General features: G+C 49.9%; 10 protein-coding genes across 10 annotated transcripts; 4 read left to right on the top strand and 6 right to left on the bottom strand.

The window, feature by feature from the left end:
• Positions 1–261: 261 nt before the first annotated feature.
• N7484_003868 (uncharacterized protein) lies at positions 262–2002 on the bottom strand (the record flags this gene model as incomplete). Its single annotated transcript, XM_057114288.1, has 8 exons — positions 262–417; positions 472–657; positions 711–924; positions 978–1144; positions 1205–1483; positions 1547–1571; positions 1630–1711; positions 1783–2002. The coding sequence occupies 8 exons, from the start codon at positions 2000–2002 to the stop codon at positions 262–264; spliced, it is 1329 nt and encodes a 442-aa protein (XP_056974428.1).
• Positions 2003–2405: 403 nt separating this feature from the next.
• rpp1 (ribosomal protein P1) lies at positions 2406–3090 on the top strand (the record flags this gene model as incomplete). The annotated part of the gene is made up of 4 exons (XM_057114287.1): positions 2406–2474; positions 2648–2725; positions 2855–2987; positions 3044–3090. 4 exons carry the CDS (start codon positions 2406–2408, stop codon positions 3088–3090), a joined length of 327 nt encoding a protein of 108 aa, XP_056974427.1.
• An 804-nt stretch (positions 3091–3894) lies between these two features.
• On the bottom strand, positions 3895–5111 carry N7484_003866 (PQ-loop repeat-containing protein; the record flags this gene model as incomplete). The annotated part of the gene is made up of 5 exons (XM_057114286.1): positions 3895–4041; positions 4102–4160; positions 4217–4266; positions 4319–4929; positions 5019–5111. The coding sequence occupies 5 exons, from the start codon at positions 5109–5111 to the stop codon at positions 3895–3897; spliced, it is 960 nt and encodes a 319-aa protein (XP_056974426.1).
• Positions 5112–5871: 760 nt separating this feature from the next.
• Positions 5872–8031, bottom strand: N7484_003865 (transcriptional repressor TCF25 family protein; the record flags this gene model as incomplete). Its single annotated transcript, XM_057114285.1, has 1 exon — positions 5872–8031. One exon carries the CDS (start codon positions 8029–8031, stop codon positions 5872–5874), a length of 2160 nt encoding a protein of 719 aa, XP_056974425.1.
• A 283-nt stretch (positions 8032–8314) lies between these two features.
• Positions 8315–10225, top strand: ptcF (type 2C protein phosphatase ptcF; the record flags this gene model as incomplete). The annotated part of the gene is made up of 3 exons (XM_057114284.1): positions 8315–8985; positions 9037–10050; positions 10114–10225. The coding sequence occupies 3 exons, from the start codon at positions 8315–8317 to the stop codon at positions 10223–10225; spliced, it is 1797 nt and encodes a 598-aa protein (XP_056974424.1).
• Positions 10226–10917: 692 nt separating this feature from the next.
• N7484_003863 (putative mitochondrial export translocase Oxa2) lies at positions 10918–11925 on the bottom strand (the record flags this gene model as incomplete). The annotated part of the gene is made up of 1 exon (XM_057114283.1): positions 10918–11925. The coding sequence occupies one exon, from the start codon at positions 11923–11925 to the stop codon at positions 10918–10920; it is 1008 nt and encodes a 335-aa protein (XP_056974423.1).
• Positions 11926–12137: 212 nt separating this feature from the next.
• Positions 12138–13897, top strand: N7484_003862 (alpha-1,2-mannosyltransferase ALG11; the record flags this gene model as incomplete). Its single annotated transcript, XM_057114282.1, has 2 exons — positions 12138–12514; positions 12568–13897. The coding sequence occupies 2 exons, from the start codon at positions 12138–12140 to the stop codon at positions 13895–13897; spliced, it is 1707 nt and encodes a 568-aa protein (XP_056974422.1).
• Positions 13898–14788: 891 nt separating this feature from the next.
• crzA (putative C2H2 transcription factor Crz1) lies at positions 14789–17046 on the bottom strand (the record flags this gene model as incomplete). Its single annotated transcript, XM_057114281.1, has 2 exons — positions 14789–15759; positions 15813–17046. 2 exons carry the CDS (start codon positions 17044–17046, stop codon positions 14789–14791), a joined length of 2205 nt encoding a protein of 734 aa, XP_056974421.1.
• A 1539-nt stretch (positions 17047–18585) lies between these two features.
• On the bottom strand, positions 18586–19068 carry N7484_003860 (uncharacterized protein; the record flags this gene model as incomplete). The annotated part of the gene is made up of 1 exon (XM_057114280.1): positions 18586–19068. The coding sequence occupies one exon, from the start codon at positions 19066–19068 to the stop codon at positions 18586–18588; it is 483 nt and encodes a 160-aa protein (XP_056974420.1).
• Positions 19069–20449: 1381 nt separating this feature from the next.
• Positions 20450–21919, top strand: N7484_003859 (glycoside hydrolase superfamily; the record flags this gene model as incomplete). The annotated part of the gene is made up of 1 exon (XM_057114279.1): positions 20450–21919. One exon carries the CDS (start codon positions 20450–20452, stop codon positions 21917–21919), a length of 1470 nt encoding a protein of 489 aa, XP_056974419.1.
• Between the last annotated feature and the right edge of the window lie 1386 nt (positions 21920–23305).

Here is a 23305-nt window from a genome sequence, read left to right as displayed (position 1 = left end):
AGTTTGAAATAAATTGTCCCAAGATTTGATACTCAGATAACGATCCTCCCTTCACAAATAGTGCCAGTACCAAATCGGGTTCGAAAATTGCCACAGATCAACGCCTGGTGAAAACAAGAAAAGGAAAAAGTCATTAGGGCGAGCCCAAAAAGTACAATGGCAAAGCATCCGGGGCGTTTCATAGATGGCCAATCCATCATACAGATGGGTAGGAACAACACATATTGGAAATAAAAATAAGCAGGGCGGTCGAAACAGTCACTAGGACTGGTTTTCCTCGTCTGCTACGGCGGCTCGCAGTTCCCAGACGTAATCATAGCATTCTGCGAGCAAGGCGTTTACGCTTCCTTGGCCTTCAGGAATGTCGGGGCCAACGTAGAATTTTCCGTCAACGCGCATGTTGTCAATTGAATTGAGCTGCTTCAGTTAGTCAACCATAACAGAAATGTGCTGTTAGGATCAATTTTATACCTTCATGCTGTAGGGGTACAATTCTCTCGAGTTTGACACACCGCCAGACTCCTTGACCTCGATTAGACAGCGACGAAGCGTCTGCAGTTGGTTGTAGACCGGTAGCAAAGCCTCGGACACGGGCTCGGACGAGATCAAAAGGGCGTAGATGTATGCGTAGCTTCGTCGAATAAGGTACAGCAGGGTCTAATTCTCAATTAGCAAAGTAGTTTTGTCATGAATGCAGCGACATATTTTACCCTCTGCGCGTGAAGATCAGCAGGTTGTCCTTCGGCGTCAACAAAGTTGCCATTGACACGGGCCTCGTCAATTCGATCGAGTTTGCGCTGGTATCCAAAGAGATCTGTCTCTCGAAGCGACCAGGCCTGTGTGACTGACAGTCGGTCTAGCTGGTTGCGAATTTCAAGCAGGCGCTCATATTGCTCCTGGAAGCGCTCCAGGATTTTGCCTTGGCTGCGTTGAAGTTAATAATTAAACACATTCGTTATTTGGGGCGAGAAACATACCGCTCAAGAACAGTTTCCGTCCAACGCCAGCATCGCTCCATCAGAGATTTGATGTCGTCCTGGCCAGGGAGAATATTACCCTCGGAATCCACAAAATTTCCATCCTTCATCTGGCTCTCGATCTTTTTCAATTGATCCCGAAGGCTGTTGACTTCCGAAGCCGAGAACTGATTCCAAGAAAAAAAATTCAGCATATCTCAAACAGCAAAGGGATCAATAATGGCTACCTTTGAGCGGGTGTTGACTGCGGAGGTGGAACGCAAGATAGAAACTAGTGTCTCGTGGGTCTGGGCCATGGGTGGAGCCAAGGCCGCTAGTCCTTTCTGTAATTTGTCCAGAGAAATCTGGCATTGTTCTAATCGACTTTCAAGTAGAGTAAGAAGAGCTGGTGAGTATGTATTGCGACCGCGCTCTAGGGTCTCCCGCATGGATTCGAGGGTCTTTGTGATTGAATTCAAATCTTTCGAGCTGTAAAATCCAGCTTCTTCAAGGTGGTCGAGCAGACGCTAGAGATGAAAAAGGTTAGAGAAATTCCAAAGACAAATGGGAGCTTAGTCTCAAAGATATACCTGGATGGTTGTTGCCAGCGAGTACCTAGACAAAGTTATCAGCACTGATAAGGGAGCCGCGGGGTAGGTGATTATCCGCTTACACTGCCGGAGCCTCATTATTCTTGCCTACTGTTAGGAAGAGCAAAGAAATCAACTGGAAACAATCATCCAACACATAATCCACTGTCGAGCGACGATGGTTAGTCACGGTGTACACCGGCTACGCACGGCCCATCAGCCTATTCGGTACTCACATCGGTTATGGGTCAAGCGGCGGTCCTGCTCTTTACGAGCCGCATTGAGCTTCTCTACTTCTCCGATAACCTCCTCGTACAGAGGTAGGACATCTCGAGACTTTATGTAGGATGACTTGTCTTGTTTGAGGAGAAGGAGGGAGTCGCGGGTTCGAAGCAGGCGTTCGAGGATGGGCTGCTCCCGCGGATCCAGCGGGACCGGGATGGCGGGGGACTCCATTATTAGAAAGTCGGGGGAGGTCAGGCAGTGACAAAATCAGAACAAGATGAGAAGGAGATCTTGAAGAAGATCTGAGATCTGGAATAATATCACACGTGAAACAGAATGATAAAGTCGTGGAAACCCCACAGTCTGTGATGTCAGTTCGGGACCGACTGATATGGTCTTGCGATACGCTGATTACTACGGGATTATGTCATCCGGACCAGATTGGGATTAGCGTGGACTCTCAAAGTCACGGGAAAGAGGGACGCACTAGACCCGATTTAGCCAAGCCCTAAGCGAGGGCTTTTCCCACACACGCCAAGAAGCAGTTGCCATGTTCGGATAGGCTTTTGATACCCTTCACTCTTCTCTTCTCTTCCCATCTCTAACTTCAATTCGGTCAACCCCAGTCGACAAAATGTCCACCTCCGAGCTCGCCTGCTCTTACGCCGCTCTGATCCTTGCCGATGATGGCATTGAGATCTCTGTACGTATTTCCTGAAATCGAAGGAAGTCGAAGATGCGAAGTGGAAAGGCCCCCGCCAGGATTTGTTCTCTCGCGAATCTTGAATCGCATAGGAAGAGATAAATGGCGGCCGCTGGATTCGCTACGTTACAACAAGGTTGAATCTCTGGCTAACCTGGATTCCGTTTTTGCAGGCCGACAAGATCCAGACTCTCCTGACTGCCGCCAAGGTCCAGGAGGTTGAGCCCATCTGGGCCACCATTTTCGCCAAGGTAAATTTCTGAACCCGCCTTTTCAACAATCAATCGCATTCTCCGCTTTGTCCACGAATACTTTTGAGGGGAATTCACCGATGCACAACAAATTCAAGATCACGGACTTACGCGATTTTTTTCTACCAGGCTCTTGAGGGCAAGGACATCAAGGACTTGCTGACCAACGTTGGCTCCGCTGGCCCTGCTCCCGCCGCTGGTGCCGCCGCTGCCGGTGGTGCTGCTGCCCCCGCCGAGGCCGCCGCTGAGGAGAAGGTTGAGGGTAAGTTTTGGCTCGATTGGTCTACATGTTAGGATGGGTTACTAACTCCCACACAGAGAAGGAGGAGTCCGATGACGACATGGGATTCGGACTTTTCGACTAAGCGGTTTAACCGTTCCGAAGTTGAAGTCGTTTCCTTTTTGCCGTTTCCCTTACCTTTTATCCCGCTGCCGCCTTGCGGCTCCCTCGACGATTCTCTCTTGTACTCGATACTCCACGACCCCTGCTACGAAGACCTAAATCACGGGGAAGAAAAAAAGAAAATAGCAAAATTCAAACGGACAAGGACATTCAATGGAGACTGGGTGCTCGGTCTGCCTCCGCCTCGAGTGCCGGAGGTTAAATCGATCGGATGCCTATGTGATTCCGAAACTATTGTTGCTTCCAAGATATTAGGGGAATTCAAATGACGTTTGGCACAATTTCTTTCTCATTTGACGATGGTTTATGCCCAGGCCTGGCAGGTAGATGTAGGTTGTGTTTCGATTACCCATAGATGAGTCTTGACTCGTTCATGGTCTTACGATATGCGCCACGACGTATGAAATGCTTTTTCCCAACTCTTGGTCTGGGGTGATTCCGTAGTTCTGCGATCACGTTCTTGTTATCTGAGAACTGGTGTCGTATGACGTAGAGCACACTACTGGTTCATCAATTTGTATACTTTCATGCCGTGCGGCCTTGGGTGCCTGTGGAATAAAGTGTAATGATTGATTTGCTTTTTGCTTAAGCACTCCGCAACTATATGAAAAAAAAACGCCATGTTCGCTCCAAAGAACAAAGTCCTCGCGCCAGTCAATCGCATTCAAACCGTCCATAACAGAATAGTACTAGAGACAGTGGTTGCATATAGATCAGCACGACATATGCGAGTACCGACACAATGAAAGATTCAACAGAAGAAAAATCAAGATACCGCCAACAGAGGCTCCTGTGCAGCATAGATGCGGAATTGGCAAAAGATAACCACATCTTCGGCCATGGTTCCCAAAGATCCGATCAACCAGGGCAGGTTGGTTATAACATATTCTCGCTCCATGGAGTGAGCCAGAATCTGCACATTTGTTAGTAACGGATTAATATTCTTACAGACAGAGGCTCAAGTATCACATACCCCAGCGCCGTAGGTCAGGTTACCCAGTAGAGAAAGGATGAAAAATAGAAGTGACAAGCCTATATAGCTATGTTAGCCGTGGTCTGCACGAGACCCAACGATTGAATAAACGCACCTTCACAAGACTTGTCGCTGTAGTTCTTGTAGATCTGAGGCAATCTCGCTCTATTGCAAAGTCAGCATCGACCCAGTGTCCACCACCAGATGCAAAACTTACCCCAGATAACAAACAGAACTAAAATATCCCAACACTTGCCCACCAACAGCCATGTCCGCCGCATCCGCATGCGCTTGCGGCGCCGGCGCCGGCGTCCACATTCCAGTTTGCCAAGCAATCGTCCAACCAGCCATACCGACGACGAAAATGCCCAAAACACTAACACAATTCTTGAGCCAGGCTTTCCGCCCATACTCACTCTCTTCCACGATCTTCGCCAACGGATCCTCAACCTGGCTCTCCCGGCGCCCAGCACCCTGATAATCACGGCAAGAACCCGACGATCGCCGCCGCCTATGGGGATTCTCCAGCGAATCGCTAAATCGGCGACCAAGGAGCGGTGTCGTGGGATCAAGCGTTTCAGTTGAGGAGCGCCGGCGCCGGTGCACGGACTCGAGGCGGGAGTTCCGCGCTTTATAGTATAGGCATTGTGAAATCAGAACACCGTCTGCGATGCAGAAGTACACGGCAATTGCGATGATGACGGGTACTAGACCTGCTAGTAAGCCGCCGAGGAGGTTTGCGATATCGCCGATGAACCAGACTAGGACGAAAAGAAAGGAAATTGCTTCCGCGTTGCCATTGCGGTAGTTTTCAATTAGTTGAGGAACCTATTGTGTGGAATTGTTAAATTCTTTTTTGGTTCTTCTTTTTTGTCGCGCGCTTGGGATTGTCCAACTCCGTTGGGTTAGTGACGTACCAACAAGAAAATCCAACAAGTCATAGATATCGAGCCTAGAAGCCCGGACGCCGCCTCGGAGGGCGTAAGAGGTATGGCGTTCTCTAGCATCATGTTGTTCATGATATACGCTAGAGTGAAAGATTTGTGCGGTCGCAAGTCCCGAGATTACTTTCAAGGTTTTCGCGGGGGGCCGTAGCTGAGAAAATAGCGGGTGCGGTTGGGCCGTGCTATGACACAATCGACCTTGGGTCACGTCCGGGGCAACTTGGAGACGCGTAGATTTCAGAGCTCATGGGCTGAACCGGGTATCATCGACCTAATGAGAACTCTTCCAGATAGAAGAAGGTTTTATAGTCTTAAGTCTGCTGAGTTTTATAGATAAGGAGGAAAAAATTAGTCCTGCACCTGCATGATAAGGTGAAACGTGAGTCAGCCAATCAGCGATGCGGCTCTCCTTGATTACTTGCATATGCTATGCCGATTCTGACTGCAGAGGCGATTTATCCATAAGAAATGGGATTATATGTGAGGCTCGAGTCATTCGACTTGCGCACGGTCATGTAAATATTTAGAGGTTGCTTTCGTCGCGTGATGTACAGCGATTGCCCAATTGTATATATTCCCGCTGGCTCCAAACACATGCAGTACGACATCTAGCCCTAGGGATCTAATGCAACTACCCGGACACAACCTTCCCAGCAGGTCATCTGTAGACTTTATAGCCCGGAGATAAAACCTTGATATAGTGCTCATACAACAGTGGAAGATTTTTAGGCTGGAAAGTTTTTTTTACATTTCACTACAGCCCTCCAGGGCTGGAGAGCTGGCGTGTTGGAATCTATAGAAATGAAAATCATTTAATACCCCAGTCTTAGTCCAAATCGCTGGGATTGGAGATTTCCTCCTGCATCATTTCGAGTTCGTCCTCAAGCATGGTCACCGCGAAATCTCCAATGATCTCCTGAATCTGGCCATGCAGCAACCGCTGTCGAGATGCCTCTGGCTGGATTTCCGAGAGAGCCTCCAAATAATCAGTCAACGGAGCATAATCCACCACATCGCCCCAGTTGCCCCGGTCCACGCCGTGCTCAGTCAGGAACATCTGTAGAGATTCTAAACCGTCCTGCAAGAGCCATTGCTCGAGAACCTGTCCATCTCCTTCCAATCCACGCGGCCGACCGCCTGCATGGTGATCGGCGCCATCCTCGACGAGATCGTCTTCTCCGTTCGCGCCTTCTTGAAGGCCCACTTGGTCCAGAAGATTACGGAGCCACTGGGGACGTCCGGCCTCGGGGATCCGTGAAATGTAGGAGGGAGTAGGGTCGGACTGTTGGCGGTAGGCTTCTGATTCATACGGAGGTAAAGGATCCGAGGCAGAGAGTCGACCGGTCACAAAGCGGTTGGGAAGATGGGTGGTGACACTTGGAGTGTCCGACAAGATTACATGACGAGCAATGTCCAAGGTGATCTCAGGTGGCTCGATGGGCTCTGGTTCTCCAGAGAGAGTATCGGCAACTTCCATAATCAGGGACACTGCTTCGGGAGTATTCCAAAGATCCTTAGAGCGGACAATGTAGAGTTCTGTGAGAAGCTCATGCGATCCAGTTGGAGGCATCTTGCCCCAGATTTGCTTGGGGATATGTTGGAGGTCCAGTTCTTGAGCCAACCGGTTAAAGATCCACGGAAAGCGAGACATGGCGCGGTGAAGCTGATGACGACATTCCTGAGGCTTCTTTAACCGAATATACGCCATCACCAATGAGCACTGAATGTTAGGGAGGTCAGCCCAATCGCGGCTGGAGCGAGTCTGAGTGCACAGATCCACAAATTGTGCATACTCTCGACCGCGTAATGCGAGAGAATCGATCATCAACTTCATGCAGTAGGGGTCGGAATCATTCAAGCTGAGAAGTAGCTTAGCCCATTCGTAGGCTGTTCGCCATGTTCCCTTCATTCCTAGATTTGCAATATACCTCCATCCCACAAGCCACAACTCTCGGTTCTCCGCATGCAAAAAGTCAAGTCTGGCTTCACCGTCCTTGAGTCGGCTACCAAAGGATGAGTGAGCTGAGCGACCGATGTTGAACAGTGCTCTTTCCAAAAGATCGGCGGACACAGCATGGTCACTTTGGTGCTTGGCAATCTCAGACACCTGGAGAAGAGTGGAGATGTGATAAGGGTTGTATTGAAGATGGTGGATCAGTCTCTGAGGATCCATCGACTCAACACAAAGCTCGAATTGATGTTGCACGTCCGTGTATGCCGCATTGTGTAGGATCTTGTAGAGTATGCCACCCGAAGGGAGTCTTTCTCCCATCTCCATGCCCAGTCCTCCGCTTGGAGCCCGAGGCCATTCGTCCTTTCCTTGCATGAGGACATTTCGCCGTAAGGTGACACCTCCCAGACTCTGGCCTCTGCTGGCTGGACTGTATCGACCCGTCAAAGCGCGACCCAGATCAACAGTTTCTTCCCGATTGCGATCTCGACGGCGGCCCGCTCCTGCGTCCGAATCGAAGTTTTCTAAAGCCACATTTCCAAATAGCCTGCGCATCTCATTTGTCGGGTTAAGGAACTTGGACTCGATCGACAGCAGCTCATCGGTGGTTTTTGGGAAGGTGGCATCTTGGTTGCTAGTCAGAATAGCTGACGGATTAGTCCCAGTCGACTGTCCTTTGACAGCTAGATCCTTCAAAGCTTGGTCAATCTCATCTAGCTCAGCTTCATCATTGGCTTGCTCTTTTGTCGGCTCTGTCGGGGCCTTCTTGACCTTCTTCTTCTTCTTTTTCTTGCTTGCGCTCTTGGGTTTTGTTGGCTCGGACACGGGCTCTGGGGCTTGAACCACAGGCTCTTCCAATTCACCTTCTGGCTCATCCTCCTCCTTATCGTCATCATCATCGGCATTCAGGAGATCGAACGCGTTGAACTTGGGCTTCGTGGGGCGCGGGGTATCGTCGTCGCTTGACTCATCATGCTGATCGGCTTGCTGCAGCTCCTGCTCGCGCAGGAGCTTTCGAATTGCGCGAGAGGACATTTTGAAAATGACAAAAGCAAAAAGGCAAAATGCCAACAAGAATCGAAGGGCTGCGACAAAGGGACTTGAAATGCGATTAAATTCCGCGGGGAATGACGACACTTCTTTATTCGGCCTAGTGTGGTACCTATGACACGTGACGCCTCTTATCATTTATCGCTCTCTCTTGTTGTCCTCCATAATAACCTGGAGCGTCAGTTCGTGGACACTTTACTGGACATCTTCAAAACCGCAGTCCAGAATCGCCGCTGGCTATACGAACTCCTGAATACCGCTAGAACCAATGCGTCGTGCGGCTCTGCAAGCTTTCCGTACTGCTAGGCGTGCCCCAGTATGGAAAGTTGCCGGTAAACGGCCAAGTCCGCTCTCTTTTACCCACAACCAGGTACGAGGCCTACGGCCATACTCCGGCGGTCGACGTCCATCCTACACCCCAGCGGCTCTGCAGTCCTCCATGCAACTCCGCAACTTTTCCCTCGCCGTGGTTTCGGGAGTGGTCGCCTCCGGGGCGTGGTATGCGTATCAGGGTGACGGCGCTCAGTCATTAGCAACACAGGTTCGAGGATTTGCTTCCAGCGCGATCACATCTGCCCACGCCGAGGGCCCTTCAGATCCGGCACGCCGTGCTCTTCTGGTCAGCAACGATCAATTCTACACCGCGACGATCCCCGGAGACGAACCGCTTTCGAAAACGACCGACGATTCGGAGCGGCGCATGTTGAACATGTTGACACCGGAACAGGCTACCGAGCAGCTGCGGAAGCATGAGGAATCTTACTTGGTCAACCGTGGCAAGGGTGTTGTTCGATACGATATTGCTCAGGTTCCCAGCAACTCGCCGATCGAGGATGACCATGCCGAACTGATTGTCGAAGTGCCGTCGACAGTGGCAGCTAGTAAGAATGGAGAACCAAGCAGTGACTGGTCTTTCTGGGCGGTATTTGATGGCCATTCGTGAGGCTTACTGAATGTACAATCGGTGGGAAAATGCTGACAACATGCTAGGGGCTGGACCACATCTGCCAAGCTCCGCAACGTACTTATCTCCTATGTTGCGCGGGAGCTCAATGCCACATACAAAGCTGCAGCCACTGACCCCTCAGTGTTGACACCCTCATCAGAAGCTATCAATACCGCTATTAAACAAGGATTTGTTCGTCTTGACAACGATATTGTGAACGAGAGTGTCGATAAGGTCCTCAAGTCCAAGTCGAAGCGCATGGCCGCGGAGCTTCTCGCACCCGCCCTCTCGGGATCCTGTGCCTTGCTTAGCTTCTATAACTCTCAGACCAACGACCTCAAGGTTGCAGTCGCAGGCGACTCTCGCGCTGTTCTCGGACGTCGTGGCCCCAGCGGAAAGTGGACTGCCACAGCACTATCTGAGGATTTGACTGGTGGGACCCCCTCTGAGATCAAGCGTCTGCAAGAAGAGCACCCCGGTGAGCCATATGTAACTCGCAATGGCCGTATCTTGGGCCAATTGGAACCTAGCCGTGCCTTTGGTGATGCCGTCTACAAATGGAGCAAAGAAATCCAGGACAAGATCAAGGGCCAGTTCTTTGGCCGTACTCCTTCCCCACTTCTCAAGACGCCCCCATATGTCACTGCCGAACCTGTTATTACTACCACCAAGATTGATCCCTCCAAGGGTGACTTCGTCGTCATGGCCACCGATGGCCTGTGGGAGATGCTGAGCAACGAGGAGGTTGTTGGTTTGGTCGGCCAATGGATTGAGCAGCAGCAATCTAGCGCTGGATCTAACAAGGCCTGGCTTCAGGGCTGGTTCTCTTTCGGCGGCCAGAAGCACCTGCCTGTCGAGGCAGCTGGTGACGTCTCCACCGCCGGCCAGCGCCGCCCAATTCGCCAGCAGCAGTACGATATCTCTGGCGCTGAGAGCCGATTTGTAGTTGAGGACAAGAACGCAGCTACTCATCTTGTGCGCAATGCCATGGGAGGCAAAGACAAGGACATGCTGTGCGCCTTATTAACTCTTCCTAGTCCTTATTCTCGCCGATACCGGTATGCTCCGTTCTTTCATGACAATTCAGGGCCTGAGGTGAACCAAAACTAACATGTCTCTAGTGACGATGTCACCGTTGAGGTCATCTTCTTCGGTCAGGGTCCTGACTCTCGCACCGTTGAGCTGAACAAAGAAGCCAGCGCTGCCGAACAGCCCCCTAAGGCTAAGCTTTAGGTCTTTTATACCTGGATCTTATATGTTTCATACGTCCCTTCCTCTGCATGGCTCGTTTTCATGGTGAAGTATGGCAGAATTTGAGAAATTACCTATTTCAAGATTCTTTCAAGCATTGTCTATCTATCCTCCGCGCTACTGGAGTTTAACAAGGAAGATGACTGGGACGGAGGCTTTCTCTTAATTGCTTATTTCCGATATCCTCTGCACAGACAGTTTTTATTATAGTTGAATGAAAGTACTGAAATTGAGTAGTTCGTGACAGTGAAATCTTGGGAACGGCAAGATCAATAGTTCAATGTCGATTTTTATTCGAACATTGAGAACGTCAAATAATATACAGTCAAGAATGGTATTATACAAGCAATTATACAAGTCCTTCTTCCTTCAGCTGCTCACCAATGCCACAATGATAGAGGTCTGGGACAGTCGTTCTTTCCCCTGGTTAGCTCCAAAGAATTGTGGCTTTAACTTCTGTCCCTAGCATGTCTCACGGAGTTGTCTATCCAAGTGAAACAGAGTGATGGGGCGGCCTTCGTATGCTGGGTGATTCAAGATGACGTGCAAGCCATAGCAAGCCATGTCTGAGGACAAGAAAGCGTTTCGTGATATCAACAAATAGCCTTTCAAGGAAGAATCGTAGCTTATGACACTGTACATTCAAGATATGCGCAACAGTGATGGCCATGATCTCAACGAGTCTTCAGATTCAGTCTGAAAGGATCTCCGACATTCTGGTACTTCAAGTACTGAGCCTTGTAGGCTGGAATGGGCGGTCTCGAAAACATGTACTTTTCCAGCAACCAAGTCTGCAGCGTCGCAACATTGGTACTGGTAATCCAGTAAATCATGAGCGCCGTAGGCATCTCATAGAACCATCCCGAAAATCCTACATTGACAGCAAGAACCTGGATAAACACTCGCAGACCCGAGAAAAAGACTGTTTGATACATCTGGAGCTTCGGCATCTCAGATATCTCCAGTCTAGAAGCGGATTTCCACCCCAGGTTCACATTCAGCAAGATGGATGCTGTGAGCAGGACAGGCAATGCTCCTGTCGGGTCACCGGCCAGCAGATCAGGGAACCAGAGTGCGCCTTCGTTGGCGAGTGATGGTTCCACTGTTAGATGGAGGGACTGGACAGTTTCTTCTGTTGTCTCCTTGGTTGGTTCAATCAACGAGAGTAACCAGGGTACTAGGCCGTTTGTATTGCCGCACATTCCACGAAGACTTTCCATGAGCGATATCCAGACGGGCACCTGGGCAAAATTTAAGAGCTTATACCAGGAGTTTACTCCCCATCTTTCTCGTATGTGTTCAAAGTCCCTCTGCGCTATCTGCTTATATTTAATTGGGTTCTCGCCTCGGCGTTTCCTGACCTTTTCCCACATCACTCGGCTGGAATGTAGCAAGGGCGATATATCTCGTTCGCGGCGTGCGTTGATCCGTGTGTAGAATTGTAGTGGTAATCCGACAGCGGTTCGGACAATTACGGCTGTAAGGGGAATAGAGACGACCCATGGAAGGTAGGTGACATTGTGTACACCATGAATCAGGCCAGCGGAGGCATCCAATGCGGCATTGATGAGGTTGGGAGTTGGTTTGGTCGGGTGGAAGTGTCGGACATGCAACGGGATTACCGGCGTCCAGGCATTTCGACAAGCCCTCAAGACCGGTAGAGAGGTGCGAAGAGAGTTCATGGCCGACAGGGGAACCGAAATCCCAGTTGACTGGAATTCAATTCGCGGAGTTGAATCGGAGAAGGAAAAACAGTCTCCACATCATGTGACGCGTATTGGTAAGTTACGCATTCTAGCAACACGTCAACTTCTTCGAGTTGATCCAAACCAGTTTGATCTTCCCATCTTACTACTTCCGAGTAGTATGCGCGGATCTTGACCATACTGCGACCATGGCCTTTTTGTCAACCGCCATTCTCGCCCTTGTGGTCCTCGTTACCACCGCCTTCTTTCTTCCAACACTTGCGGGGACACTGCTTGGCCTAGTATTTCGCGGTGCGGGCTGGCTGATCCGCCGCCGGACACGATCTCGTCGGGACTATGTGATTGCGCGGGCGCGATCCGATGAGGAGGAATACCGAGCAGCAAAACCTAAGGCTTCTACAAATTCTTTAGCTCGGAATCAGGCCGAAGATGAGGATTGGGAGAAGGTTGATAGCTCCGGTGGGGCGAAGACTGCCACCAGCAGTGATAGCGGAGATGATGTAAAAAATGAGGGAGCTAGCTCTGACGAATGGGCTGGTGTCATTGGATTCTTCCACCCGTTTTGGTACGATATACACTACTGGTGTAGACGTGGCCTGATTTACTAACTGTTGATAGTAACGCCGGCGGAGGTGGAGAACGTGTACTTTGGGAAGCAGTTCGCGCAACACAGAAGCGCTGGCCGAAAGCTGTTTGTGCTATCTACACTGGTGATCACGAAGCCACCAAGGCTACTATGCTGGAGCGGGTGGAGAACAGATTCAACATTCAGTTGCATGCCCCGACAGTGGTCCTGCTTTACTTGACGACACGTAAATACGTGGTCAGCAGCTCATACCCTTATATGACTCTGCTAGGCCAATCCCTAGGATCGTTGGTGGTCGCCTACGATGCTTTCACGCTTCTTGTCCCTGATGTCTTCGTCGATACCATGGGATACGCCTTTACGTTGGCGCTGTGCAAGTGGCTTTTCCCGACAGTCCCCACTGGCGCATACGTCCATTACCCAACTATCTCCACTGACATGCTCGCCTCTCTTGACGACCAAACTGGCGTGCAGGGCATCAACTCCGGCGCCGGAAAGGGCCTGAAGGGAGCCGTCAAGCGTCGCTACTGGCAGCTATTCGCCCAGCTCTACGGCTGGGTCGGCCGCCACGTGGACGTGGTCATGTGCAACTCATCCTGGACAGCGGCACACATCCGTACTATCTGGGGCACCGGAAAGACAAACGCCGGCAACGACGAAGGAACCCCTTCATCACCAGCAGTCGTGTTCCCACCGACAGCAGTGGCAGAGCTCCAATCAACCATCACCGTCGACGCGGAAAGCGAAAGAACCCGCCAACCCGTTCTGCTCTACATCGCACAATTCAGGCCAGAGAAGAACCACCCTCTCGTCCTGCGTTCATTCGCCCGCTTCCTTCAAGAACGCTCGCGAAACCCTGTTTTTGCTGATAACCCACCTCCGCGACTCGTGTTGATCGGCTCAGTCCGCCACGCCAGCCCTGACGAAACCCACATCTACAACCTGCGTCTACTGGCTCACGAGCTGAAAATCCGTGATCAAACCACCTTCCTCTGCGACGCTAGCTGGCCCGCTGTGCTTTCCCACCTTGGCTCGTCTTCCATTGGCGTGAACGGCATGTGGAATGAGCATTTCGGTATCTGCGTCGTCGAGTACCAGGCCGCGGGTTTGATCTGCGTAACCCATGACTCGGGCGGGCCCCGGGAGGATATCGTGATTGACCTGGGTGATGGAGCGACAGGGTTCCGTGCCGAGACGGAGGAACAGTTCGCTGCAGCGTTTGAAGCGGCACTCGCCCTTCCTGTTGAAGAGAAGATTGCAATGCGACAGCGGGCGAGACGGTCTGCGTTAAGATTTACGGAAGAAGAGTTCGCTAAGAAGTGGTTGCGTCAGGTGCAGAAGTTGGTTCAGGCGTCGCAATAGATGTCTTGTATATTTCCTGCTCTTTTCTTTTTTCGCCATAGATCAATTCTTAATCTCTTGTTTGGTCGTCTTTGTAAATATCTGATCTGGTGCCTTTTGATTGCTTAATATACCCTTGCCCTACCTAGAGTAGGTATGAATCTGCTGTTTGTTCCTGTATAACTCAAAGTCGCTTACATAGCTTCTCAGCAGTTCTTGAGATTGTTTTTCCTTCTTTCTTCATGCCCTTCACACTGATACTTGTCAACACTTAATCATATCTTGAAAACCCCTTTATCTACTGGTTCCGACCCTACTTGATTCAACCTGCAAATTGTTGACGAGATTGAGGAGTGCCGAACCTTGGAATCATGTTTGATATACGAGTTAGATAACACAGGATGTACTCATCTACACATCCATTGCAATTTAATCATATTGTGGTTTAATACTCCATGGAGGTATATCAAAAGACAAGAATTCCAAAAAGCCATAGGTAGACGGGTATGATAAGGGAAGTCATCAAATGCATCAAAGAAAACCTTTGTGGAAGCAATGAGATGATAAGCTACAAAGTAGCTGAACGGGTGAATGAATGGCCTAAGCCAAAAATTGAAAATGAAGATCGAAAAAAGAAAAAGACAATCGCATGCGACAGATGCCGGTGTATCAGATGAAAGCCAAACCCCCTCATTGCCAGCCGAAGCTGGAAAATAAATAAATCAAAATCCCTGAAATCTCCAAACCTATATCTCAACGCCAAACCTTCTCTATTCGGGCATAAAGAGAGAATCATAAAAGGGCACAATTCAAATGATGCAAGAATACCCACGAGAGTGGTGCTTTCCTCATGAGTGGTGTAAAGGGTGATAGTAGTTCAAGTTCCTGCCATCATCCACTCCATTTTCGCTCCTAGTAGCCAGGATCGACTCCGTACATGCCAGGTTGATTATTGGCATAGCCACCGCTCATGCCAGATACGTTACTGATGCCGGAGTCGTCCTCGTCGAAGCCAAACTCGCCTCCCGAGCTGGCATCGTAGCTACTATGGCCGCCGATGTCACTGGGATCATCACCCGCGGCAGGTATCTGATCCCACTGGAGATTTTGAAGAGCTGGATACTGCGCTAGCAACGCTGCTGGCAAGACGAAGTTGCCTGAAGACTGTGCGTCCATCCCGGGAACACTAGGCATCACCAATGGTTGCGGAACGGGTTGTAGATGACCAGATGGCTGCTGTTGTTGCTGTTGCTGCTGATGTTCCAGGAGAACTCTTTCACGTTCCAGGGATTCTTCATCAAGCAAGGGCTTGATACAGACTCGTCCAGCCTCGGATCGGAAATGACGTCCTAGAGCATCTGCACGCGCGAACCGCCGACCACAGCCCCAATTGCCGCCTCTTGAAAGGTCACCCCGACAGACAAACTTCTTCTCACCTGAGTGGAGTCCTTCGTGGCGTTTTCGATCATGCTGTCGAGCAAAAGCCTTACCACAGACAGTGCAAACGAAAGGTCGCTCATCTGTGTGCGTTCGGAGATGAGAACGTAGGTTGTAGGCGCGGGTGAACCGCTTGGGACAGAGAGTGCACTGGAAAGTAGCGGGATGCTTCTGAACGCGCTTGGAGTCTCCAGATACTGCACCCGGGCGTTGGGGGTCTGCTAGATCCAAAATGTAATTGCGGCTTTCGATTGAGGAAGTTGAAAGGCGACGATTCGATCGTGATGGAGACGCATCGCGAGAACCAGGATTGCTTCGTGAATGAGGTGATAACGACCGTGGCGAGGTAGCGGCCTGAGCCTCTAGACTAGTTGCTGAGGCAGCCGGAGATCGTGAACGAGAGGCGGGGTGTGCGTAGGGGTCGGATTTACTGCGCACTCGAGATCCTGGGGTGGATTTAGCATTTGAAGACAAAGGATTAATGGTATATGAAGCTTACGCATTGCAGGAGGGCTCAATGAGTCAAAGTCCGCGGCTGGCTTAGAGGGGCCGAAGCTTGGATTTCGTGATGGTGGAGCGAATTCCACATTGATTGAAGGCGGTGCCATTTGGGATGCTTGTCCAATGTCGGAGCCGCTATTGATGGCATTCATCATGTCATCTGCGGGCATCCCGTATGGCGCAGAGGGGAATTGGTTATTGAGATTGGGAGACAGATAGGGCGCATGTGGAACCATTTCACCTCCCTGCTGCGGAATGAGTTGCGGTGAAATATACGGGCTATGGAGTGGACTGAATCCTTGCTGCTGTTGCTGTTGTTCAGACAGTGTGAATGAATCGATATTCAGCGCATTGTCATATAAAGAAGGGTCATTCTGCGGTGCCAATGAGGGAGAAGCATTATTCTCAATGCCCTCATACTCATGTTGAGACAAATATGGGGAGTGGTTGGCCGAAGACACCTCTGACACCTCAGATGGCGCTCGACGATGGCCTTGGAAAGAGGAATGGTTCATCACCGACTGCCAGTCTTGATTGGACTGCGCGCTCAGGTAAGCAGCAGTGGCAGGGTCTAACGAGGTATGTCGCGAATGCTGAGGGGTGTAAAACGTGCCTGGTGTGGATCCCGGAGGAGACATGGGACCGGGTGAAGATTGCTGCTGATCTTGCGACGACGCCGAGGGATTGGAGATGGGGCTGACCAGATCGGCGGGGTTGACTGCTTGATGAATCGATTGTGGCCGTTGGTTCATTTGAGGGTCCATTAAGAGCGACGAGTCATACTCCGCAGAGACGCTATTAGGACTGTGATTGTGGTAGGCGGAGAAGTCCATGTCGGGGTTGTTGAGAAGATTGTAGTTTCCCTCCGGCTGCGAGCGAAAGCCTCCGGAAGTATGATCCAACTGATTGACAAGGGTCGCCTCGAAGGACTGCGAACTGGGAATGTTGCCGGTGTTGATGTTCGGAGGGAAGGGTTGATCGACAGGTGGAACAAGGCTCTGTGCTGGTGGGGGAGCAGAAAGATATTGAGGATAGCCGTACGCGTCGGTGCCAGCCATGTTCGCATTATGATTCGGATTTTGGAAAGCAGAGTTGGTCGCGAATGCCATGGAGGGGTCCAGGCCGAGCCCCGTTGGATCGAGATACTGCTGCGAGTGGGGTGATGGGCTCACACTACGATGTTTAGAGCCTCCAGGCGATGCGCCGCCCTGACTCTGGTCATGAGACGCCATACTGAACAGAGTAATATGGTGCCCAACCTTGCGATTAGGCGCCAGATGGGAATGAGGAAGCGATTCGCGGGAGGAGGTGCGAAGTCGGTGTGATCCGTCAGAGCGGGCGGCGGACAGGAAGCGTAGGGAGGAGCGGGGATGGAGATGGCGGGCGGCACATTCGCAAAGAGGAACAACAACACACGCGCACCGTCAGCAGCGAGAGCGCATCCTTAAAGCATCAGGGAAACGAGGTGATGGATTAAATGATGATTTCACGTGCACAAGGCGGTCTGGGTTCTCACGAAACCGTATTTCCTTTCCAAGTTGGTGCCCTAAAGTGTGTTTGGCTTTGGCCCACTTTCCTAGGAAACTGGGGAATTGTGTTTCACCGAGGGGATAAATTCTTACAGAGTACGTATTGGAGGTGAGAAACTGGATCATCTATATCTCGAGAGACCATGGGGAGATTCCCCACTCTGATAACAGATAGGGCACCTATTTTTAAATCGCGCCTCCAAAAGGCTTAACCACCAAAGATGTACATCTCTAGGCATCCCAGATTCACGACTTGACCAGAAGACTCACCCTGGAGGGTGTTCTTCCGATAAATCCCAAGTGGAGATGTGGGCTACGGCTAATGCGTAGAAGTCCTAGTTCTCGTTTGCACAGCCACGCAGCTGAAAGGTATCCATGGTTGGTAGTGATTGGACCAGATCTATCCCTAATCAGGTCTAGCCGCGGAGGGGTCAAATGGAGACACACCCAAGGCAGACTGACAGAAATCTGCCTTGTTTCATGTGTGCCTGGAGCCAAAAATATCATGGAGACTGAGAAACATCATGCAAACATGTCGATCGCTCCATTGCCTGGATTCGGCATCTGTAAGGGTTAGTTTCGTTGTTCCGTCCCTTGCTGAGGTGAGCCCTTTGCGGAGTTGGAGGAGCTTCCCCTAGTTTGAAATATGGGGAGTTTCAGTGTCAGTTTCAGCTTTGACAGTTGCTTATTCTTAATCTTGCGACATAGGGGTACCCGACCATATCAAGGTAGCCCATAGATTGGGCCCAAGTCAGGGATCATTCCACGGTGAAGTCTGAGTCAATTGGCTCACCTATCTGCAGCAACACGTGGGTTTGCGGTATTTGCATCTACGGTGTGTCCGGCTCCTAAATACACTTCGGGGCCGGGGGAATCCTCGGGCTTTTATACGTGGTTCCAAGGTTCGAGCTACAGAAATCTGATATTCGTACTTGTACTGGAAGAAGATTAGAAGCACTTTTAATGAGTAAAATTAGAAGTCATTCACACATACAATGATGCTTGTTGTTCAAATACCCAGGCAGGCAATCGTCATGACGATCCTCGGACGGGCGTGCGGTTCCACTGGACCTATTACGTAGCACTCCATCTCGGGCGTGTCTTGCCGCCGTCAGTGCGACCAGTCTTGCCTCGTCTCTAGATATCTTAATTTTGAGTCAACAGACATAGCCAATTTCCGCATGTATTTCCTCACTAAATATTCCAGAAATATGTCTCTCTTCACGCTCAGACACCTGACAGCTACAAACAAGCTCGCTCCCATTCAGGCTCCGAATCCGCCTCTTCAGCCTCTCTCTCCGCCTGTCTCTGCTCTTCTCTCTCGATATCATATTCGGCCTGAACCCGAGCAATATCGCTCTCCGGAAGATTGGCAATGAGCTCTAACACATCGGCATGCCCGTCGGCAGGACTAGATTTTGCATAGAGCAACAAAGCCTTGGCATATTCCTCTGGGTCACCAACTCTATAGCCCAATGCATCTTCCTTGATAACTTCAAGCACAGTCATATTGTCTGAGCCGCCGACGATTCCATTCACCACCCCTCCGGAAATATGATAGCGTGCCCAGATAGCGTCTCCGAATCTTTCCTCGCGTATGGCGTTGACGCATAGGCTACCCCAGGGCTCGACGATTTGAAATCTTTTATTCCTGCTGTGAACATCTTGGATTGAATACTCCAGGAATAGTTGCTCCACCGGTCTATTTTCTGGGAGATTCGGCATGGCTTCAATCGTACGTTAGTCCGGCCTTTCCAAGTAAAGGGACCAGAAGTCGAGTTGAAATCAACATTACCTTTGGCTTTCCTTATGGAATTGGATAGGATAGGTGGATGGGATCCAAAGAAGGTCATAAAGATCAGAAACTCATATGAAGTGGGGCAAGCTTATCTGTCGTAGCTGCCTAGAGTATCAGTCTGTCTTCCTTAAATACGCACATTAGTACTAGTCCTTTGCACTAACACCTATTCTTTTATGCATACCTGGTGAGGTGTCAAGTGATGCATGTGTAGATAGTAAAACCTGCCTTGTTCTCAGATTCCTTGACAGACAAACTGACACCATCTTCGTTTTTCCTCCTTCCCCTGATGAAAATGCTCATTAATACTGCGCGTTGACTTATTTAAGGCTGTAGCCAGCAGCACTGCATGTTTGAACTAAAAAGTCGAAATGGGGATCTGTTCTAGTTCATTATCCTTACCTGATCTGTCGATTTCGAGTGTCAGACATTTATTGAAGCAAATCCTGGACCATTTGATCATTTTTTACGAGTACCTGACAGCATGAAAAATATCCACCCAGTGTGCACATCTATTATTCGAACTTGCTCATTAAAACACTTCAAGGCTATAAATGGGGAAATTGCAAAAAAAAAAAAAAAAAAAAAAAAAAAGCAGAATGCAAGGTCACAGACTATCCTATAGAACGATCAGCGACAAGCCTCACTACCTAATGAAGTGACAAGGGTACAACATTGGCACAAGGTACAACAAATTTATGTACTTTCTACTAGTTGGCGTATCGCCGGAGCTTCTCGAACCTAAATAGAGTAACTTCTTTTTTCCAATAAAAGAAACCCGATGTTAGAGTTGTAAATGGTGTAGAAAGTACAAGACTGTTTTGAACATCTGTATAGTTAGATGTCTATACTCATGCCTTTTTGCTCTTTCTCTTAGGCATGATATTACCTAATGTCGACATGAGGGGAAGAGGGGACATGAACCATCAGCTGCAATAGAAGATGTCGTAATGCCATGCTTGTACTCTGTACATGTTCATCCTCGTGGAATCTCTAGGTACACTGCATCTCATGACCCATATTTACCCCACATTATCTCCGAAATTGCCTGATTTGCCGAAAAACAAGGTTTCTTCAAGTGATCTTCACTGTGCCTGCTCCACCACCTGATTACCTCATTTTCAGGTTGCATCGACTTCATTTAACCGACATCGGACTATTGATCGGAGACTATTCTCCCGAGCTGCATTTCAAGCTTGATTTCCTGGGATTTCTTATCCGTGATGCATGTTAAATACCAACGGCCAGGCGGGCCTGATGTGACAAGAGCCACAGACTGCAACATACATCTTCATTATATGATACATCATGCCCGGTGTCTTCTCCCGTCTGGTTGCTCCCACAGCTTTCTTGTGGGCGCTCACTCTGTCCCTCGTTAATGCAGACCAGTCAACAACCATCACGACTGACCTTTACCCCGAGACCTGGAATGGCTGGGGCGTATCTTTAGCTTGGTGGGCTAAAATCTTCGGAGACCGAGAGGATCTGGCAGATGTTGTCTTTTCTCTAGATTCGACTTATTGGAGTCCTGGTAGCCAGACATTGCCTGGTTTGGGATTGAATATTTTACGATACAATGCTGGTGCGTGTTCATGGAATACCATCAATGGCACCGTGAAGATGGCCGCATCTGCAAATATTCCTGCATCCAAACAGATAGAAGGGTACTGGCTGGATGGCTTGAGTACCGATCCTAGTTCCTCTAGCTGGAACTGGACGGTGGATGCAAACCAGCGCACGATGATGTTAAATGCCCAGGCTCGAGGGGCAGATACCTTTGAGCTCTTCTCCAACTCGCCTATGTGGTGGCAGCTGAGCAACCTCAATCCCAGTGGCGCCTCTGGCGGTGGAGACAACCTGCCTGCATCCCAGTATCAAAACCATGCTATTTATCTCTCTACGATTGCCCAGTATGCCCAGGAGAACTGGGGAATTACTTTCACGTCCATCGAGGCGTTCAATGAGCCAGCGTCTAGCTGGTGGGTATCCACTGGCACACAAGAGGGATGTCATTTCAGTGCCACTTCCCAAGCATCCTTGATCCCGATTCTCTCAAAGGAAATGAAAGCCCGTGGCTTAGATAACACCATCATCGCTGCTTCTGATGAGAACAGTTTTGAGTTAGCCCTTGACGGCTGGGACACTATTACCAAAGCAACGGAAATATCATACGTTGGACGTGTCAACACACATGGATACCAAGCGCTGAGCGGACCACGCTCTGACCTCCGCGCAGCAGCTACCAGCGCCGGACAAGAGCTTTGGGACAGCGAATACGGAGATAGTGACGGCACCGGTGCAACCCTCGTTCAAGTAATCATGATGGATATCAAATCACTGCAGCCCAATGCTTGGGTACACTGGCAGGTCGTTGATGGCTCGGACTGGGGACTCATTGATGGCGATATCGCGTCTGATACACTCAGTGGTGCTACGACCAAGTACTATATGCTGGCGCAATTCAGTCGGCATATTCGCTCTGGAATGCAGATTCTCAACACTACTTCGAGCAATGTTATTCCAGCTATTGATGAGAGCAACGATACGCTCGTCATTGTTGCGGCGAACTGGGATGATGATCAAACTTTTACCTTTGATCTTTCGGCCTTTTCTGAGATTCCAGATGATGGTACGGCGGTCAGTAGCTGGCTGACTGATACTGCTGGTGATAATCTGTATGCCACCAGTGATGGGGTGGTCATCGAGAATAAAAAGATCTCGGTGTCGATTCCGAGCGATACTGTGCAGACGTTTGAGATTTATGGTGTGAAAATCTAGGAGATGGATGAGAGAATCCATAGATTCAAGCTAGGAGTCAAATCTACCGGATCAATTAAGAGATTCAGTCCACAAATATTCATTTCTGCTTGATCTTGATCTAGGGCCAATCTTAAATGTCTATTCTAATCGACGTGCTGCTTTCCCTCGTCCTTATCATGTGAATTATAAAGGCCTCTTGAGGTCTTAAGAGTCGGACTGCCTGAAGCTCATGGCAAGGATGCCGCCCTCATCATTACAGACAAATCCTCGAAATGAATCAGTATCATTCCTGGTGCTGCAACGTACACGACCGCGGATTGGGCAAATCAACTACTCGATTATTTGCTGCATGGAGCGTGGGGCGTTCCGAGAGTCATCATATCTGACCGCGACCCAAAATTTCTTGCAGCTCTATGGCGAGGTATCTGGCAAAGGTTGGGTACTAAACTAGCATTCACAACTGCCTGGCACCCGCAATTGGTTGGCCAGTCGGAAAGATCAAACCAAACAGAGGAAATTGCCATCAGATTCGATATCAGCAGAGACTCCCAATCTCGCAGATCATATGCACTCACCGCGGTCTGCTTGGGCTCAATAATTAGATTCTTCGCCTCTGAAATAAGTGTCCGTTCACCGCTAACACCAGGCAAAGTCTCCATCCATCACGTCACTTCGCTAAACGCAAGATGTAGCAGGTGATAGAGACTCGTCGACCCATCCGGCTGTATCTCTGCGAGTTTACAGCGGTGGTGATCACGATGGAGGTAATCGTCTTTCCAACTGCGAGGTCGGCTTTGGTCATCCATGGCTGCCTTGATATCTGTGGCCATTGGGTCTCGGCCCCCTTCTAGAAGCCAGTCCAAGGCTGCAAGTAATACCTTAGTCAGTCGTTCCTCCTCGTCCCTACCCGAACACCCGTATTGTTCAATCCGAGCCTGAGCAACACGTTTATCCTCCTCCCAAGTGTATTGAGTCGCTGGCTCCACTGATGACACACTTTGAGGCGTTGGAGATCCAGGAGCTTGTTATAATTTACGGCGCCAATATCGATTGGGCGACGTGGGGTCATTTGCGATAGATGGGGTAGCGGGAAGCGGCACACCTGTGGGGCTGTGCGGTCTTTTTAGCCTGCATGATTGATAAAGTAAATGAAAATGTTTATGGACTGATGAGAGACGAGGCAGCCACTCATGTGAGAAAGGTAGTGGTGGGTGTTGATGATTGAGAAAAGGGCATCCATATGTATTAGCACGTCGCGTGCTGGTCGAAGCGGTCAGAGGAGACAAGAAGAAGCGTACGAGTACGAAGTTCGAATACGCAGAAAGGACAAGACAGACGAATCAAGATGTTGTATTGTGAGGGGAATTGGCGGCGGGAGAAGAAGGAAGAAGGGAAGAAAGGAAG

Source organism: Penicillium longicatenatum (genome assembly GCF_028827895.1).
Source record: "Penicillium longicatenatum strain IBT 33135 chromosome Unknown contig_2_segment0_segment0, whole genome shotgun sequence".
NCBI lineage: Eukaryota > Fungi > Ascomycota > Eurotiomycetes > Eurotiales > Aspergillaceae > Penicillium > Penicillium longicatenatum.
The sequence above is the reverse complement of the archived record's forward strand: the minus strand, read 5'-3'. Positions and strand labels throughout refer to the sequence as shown.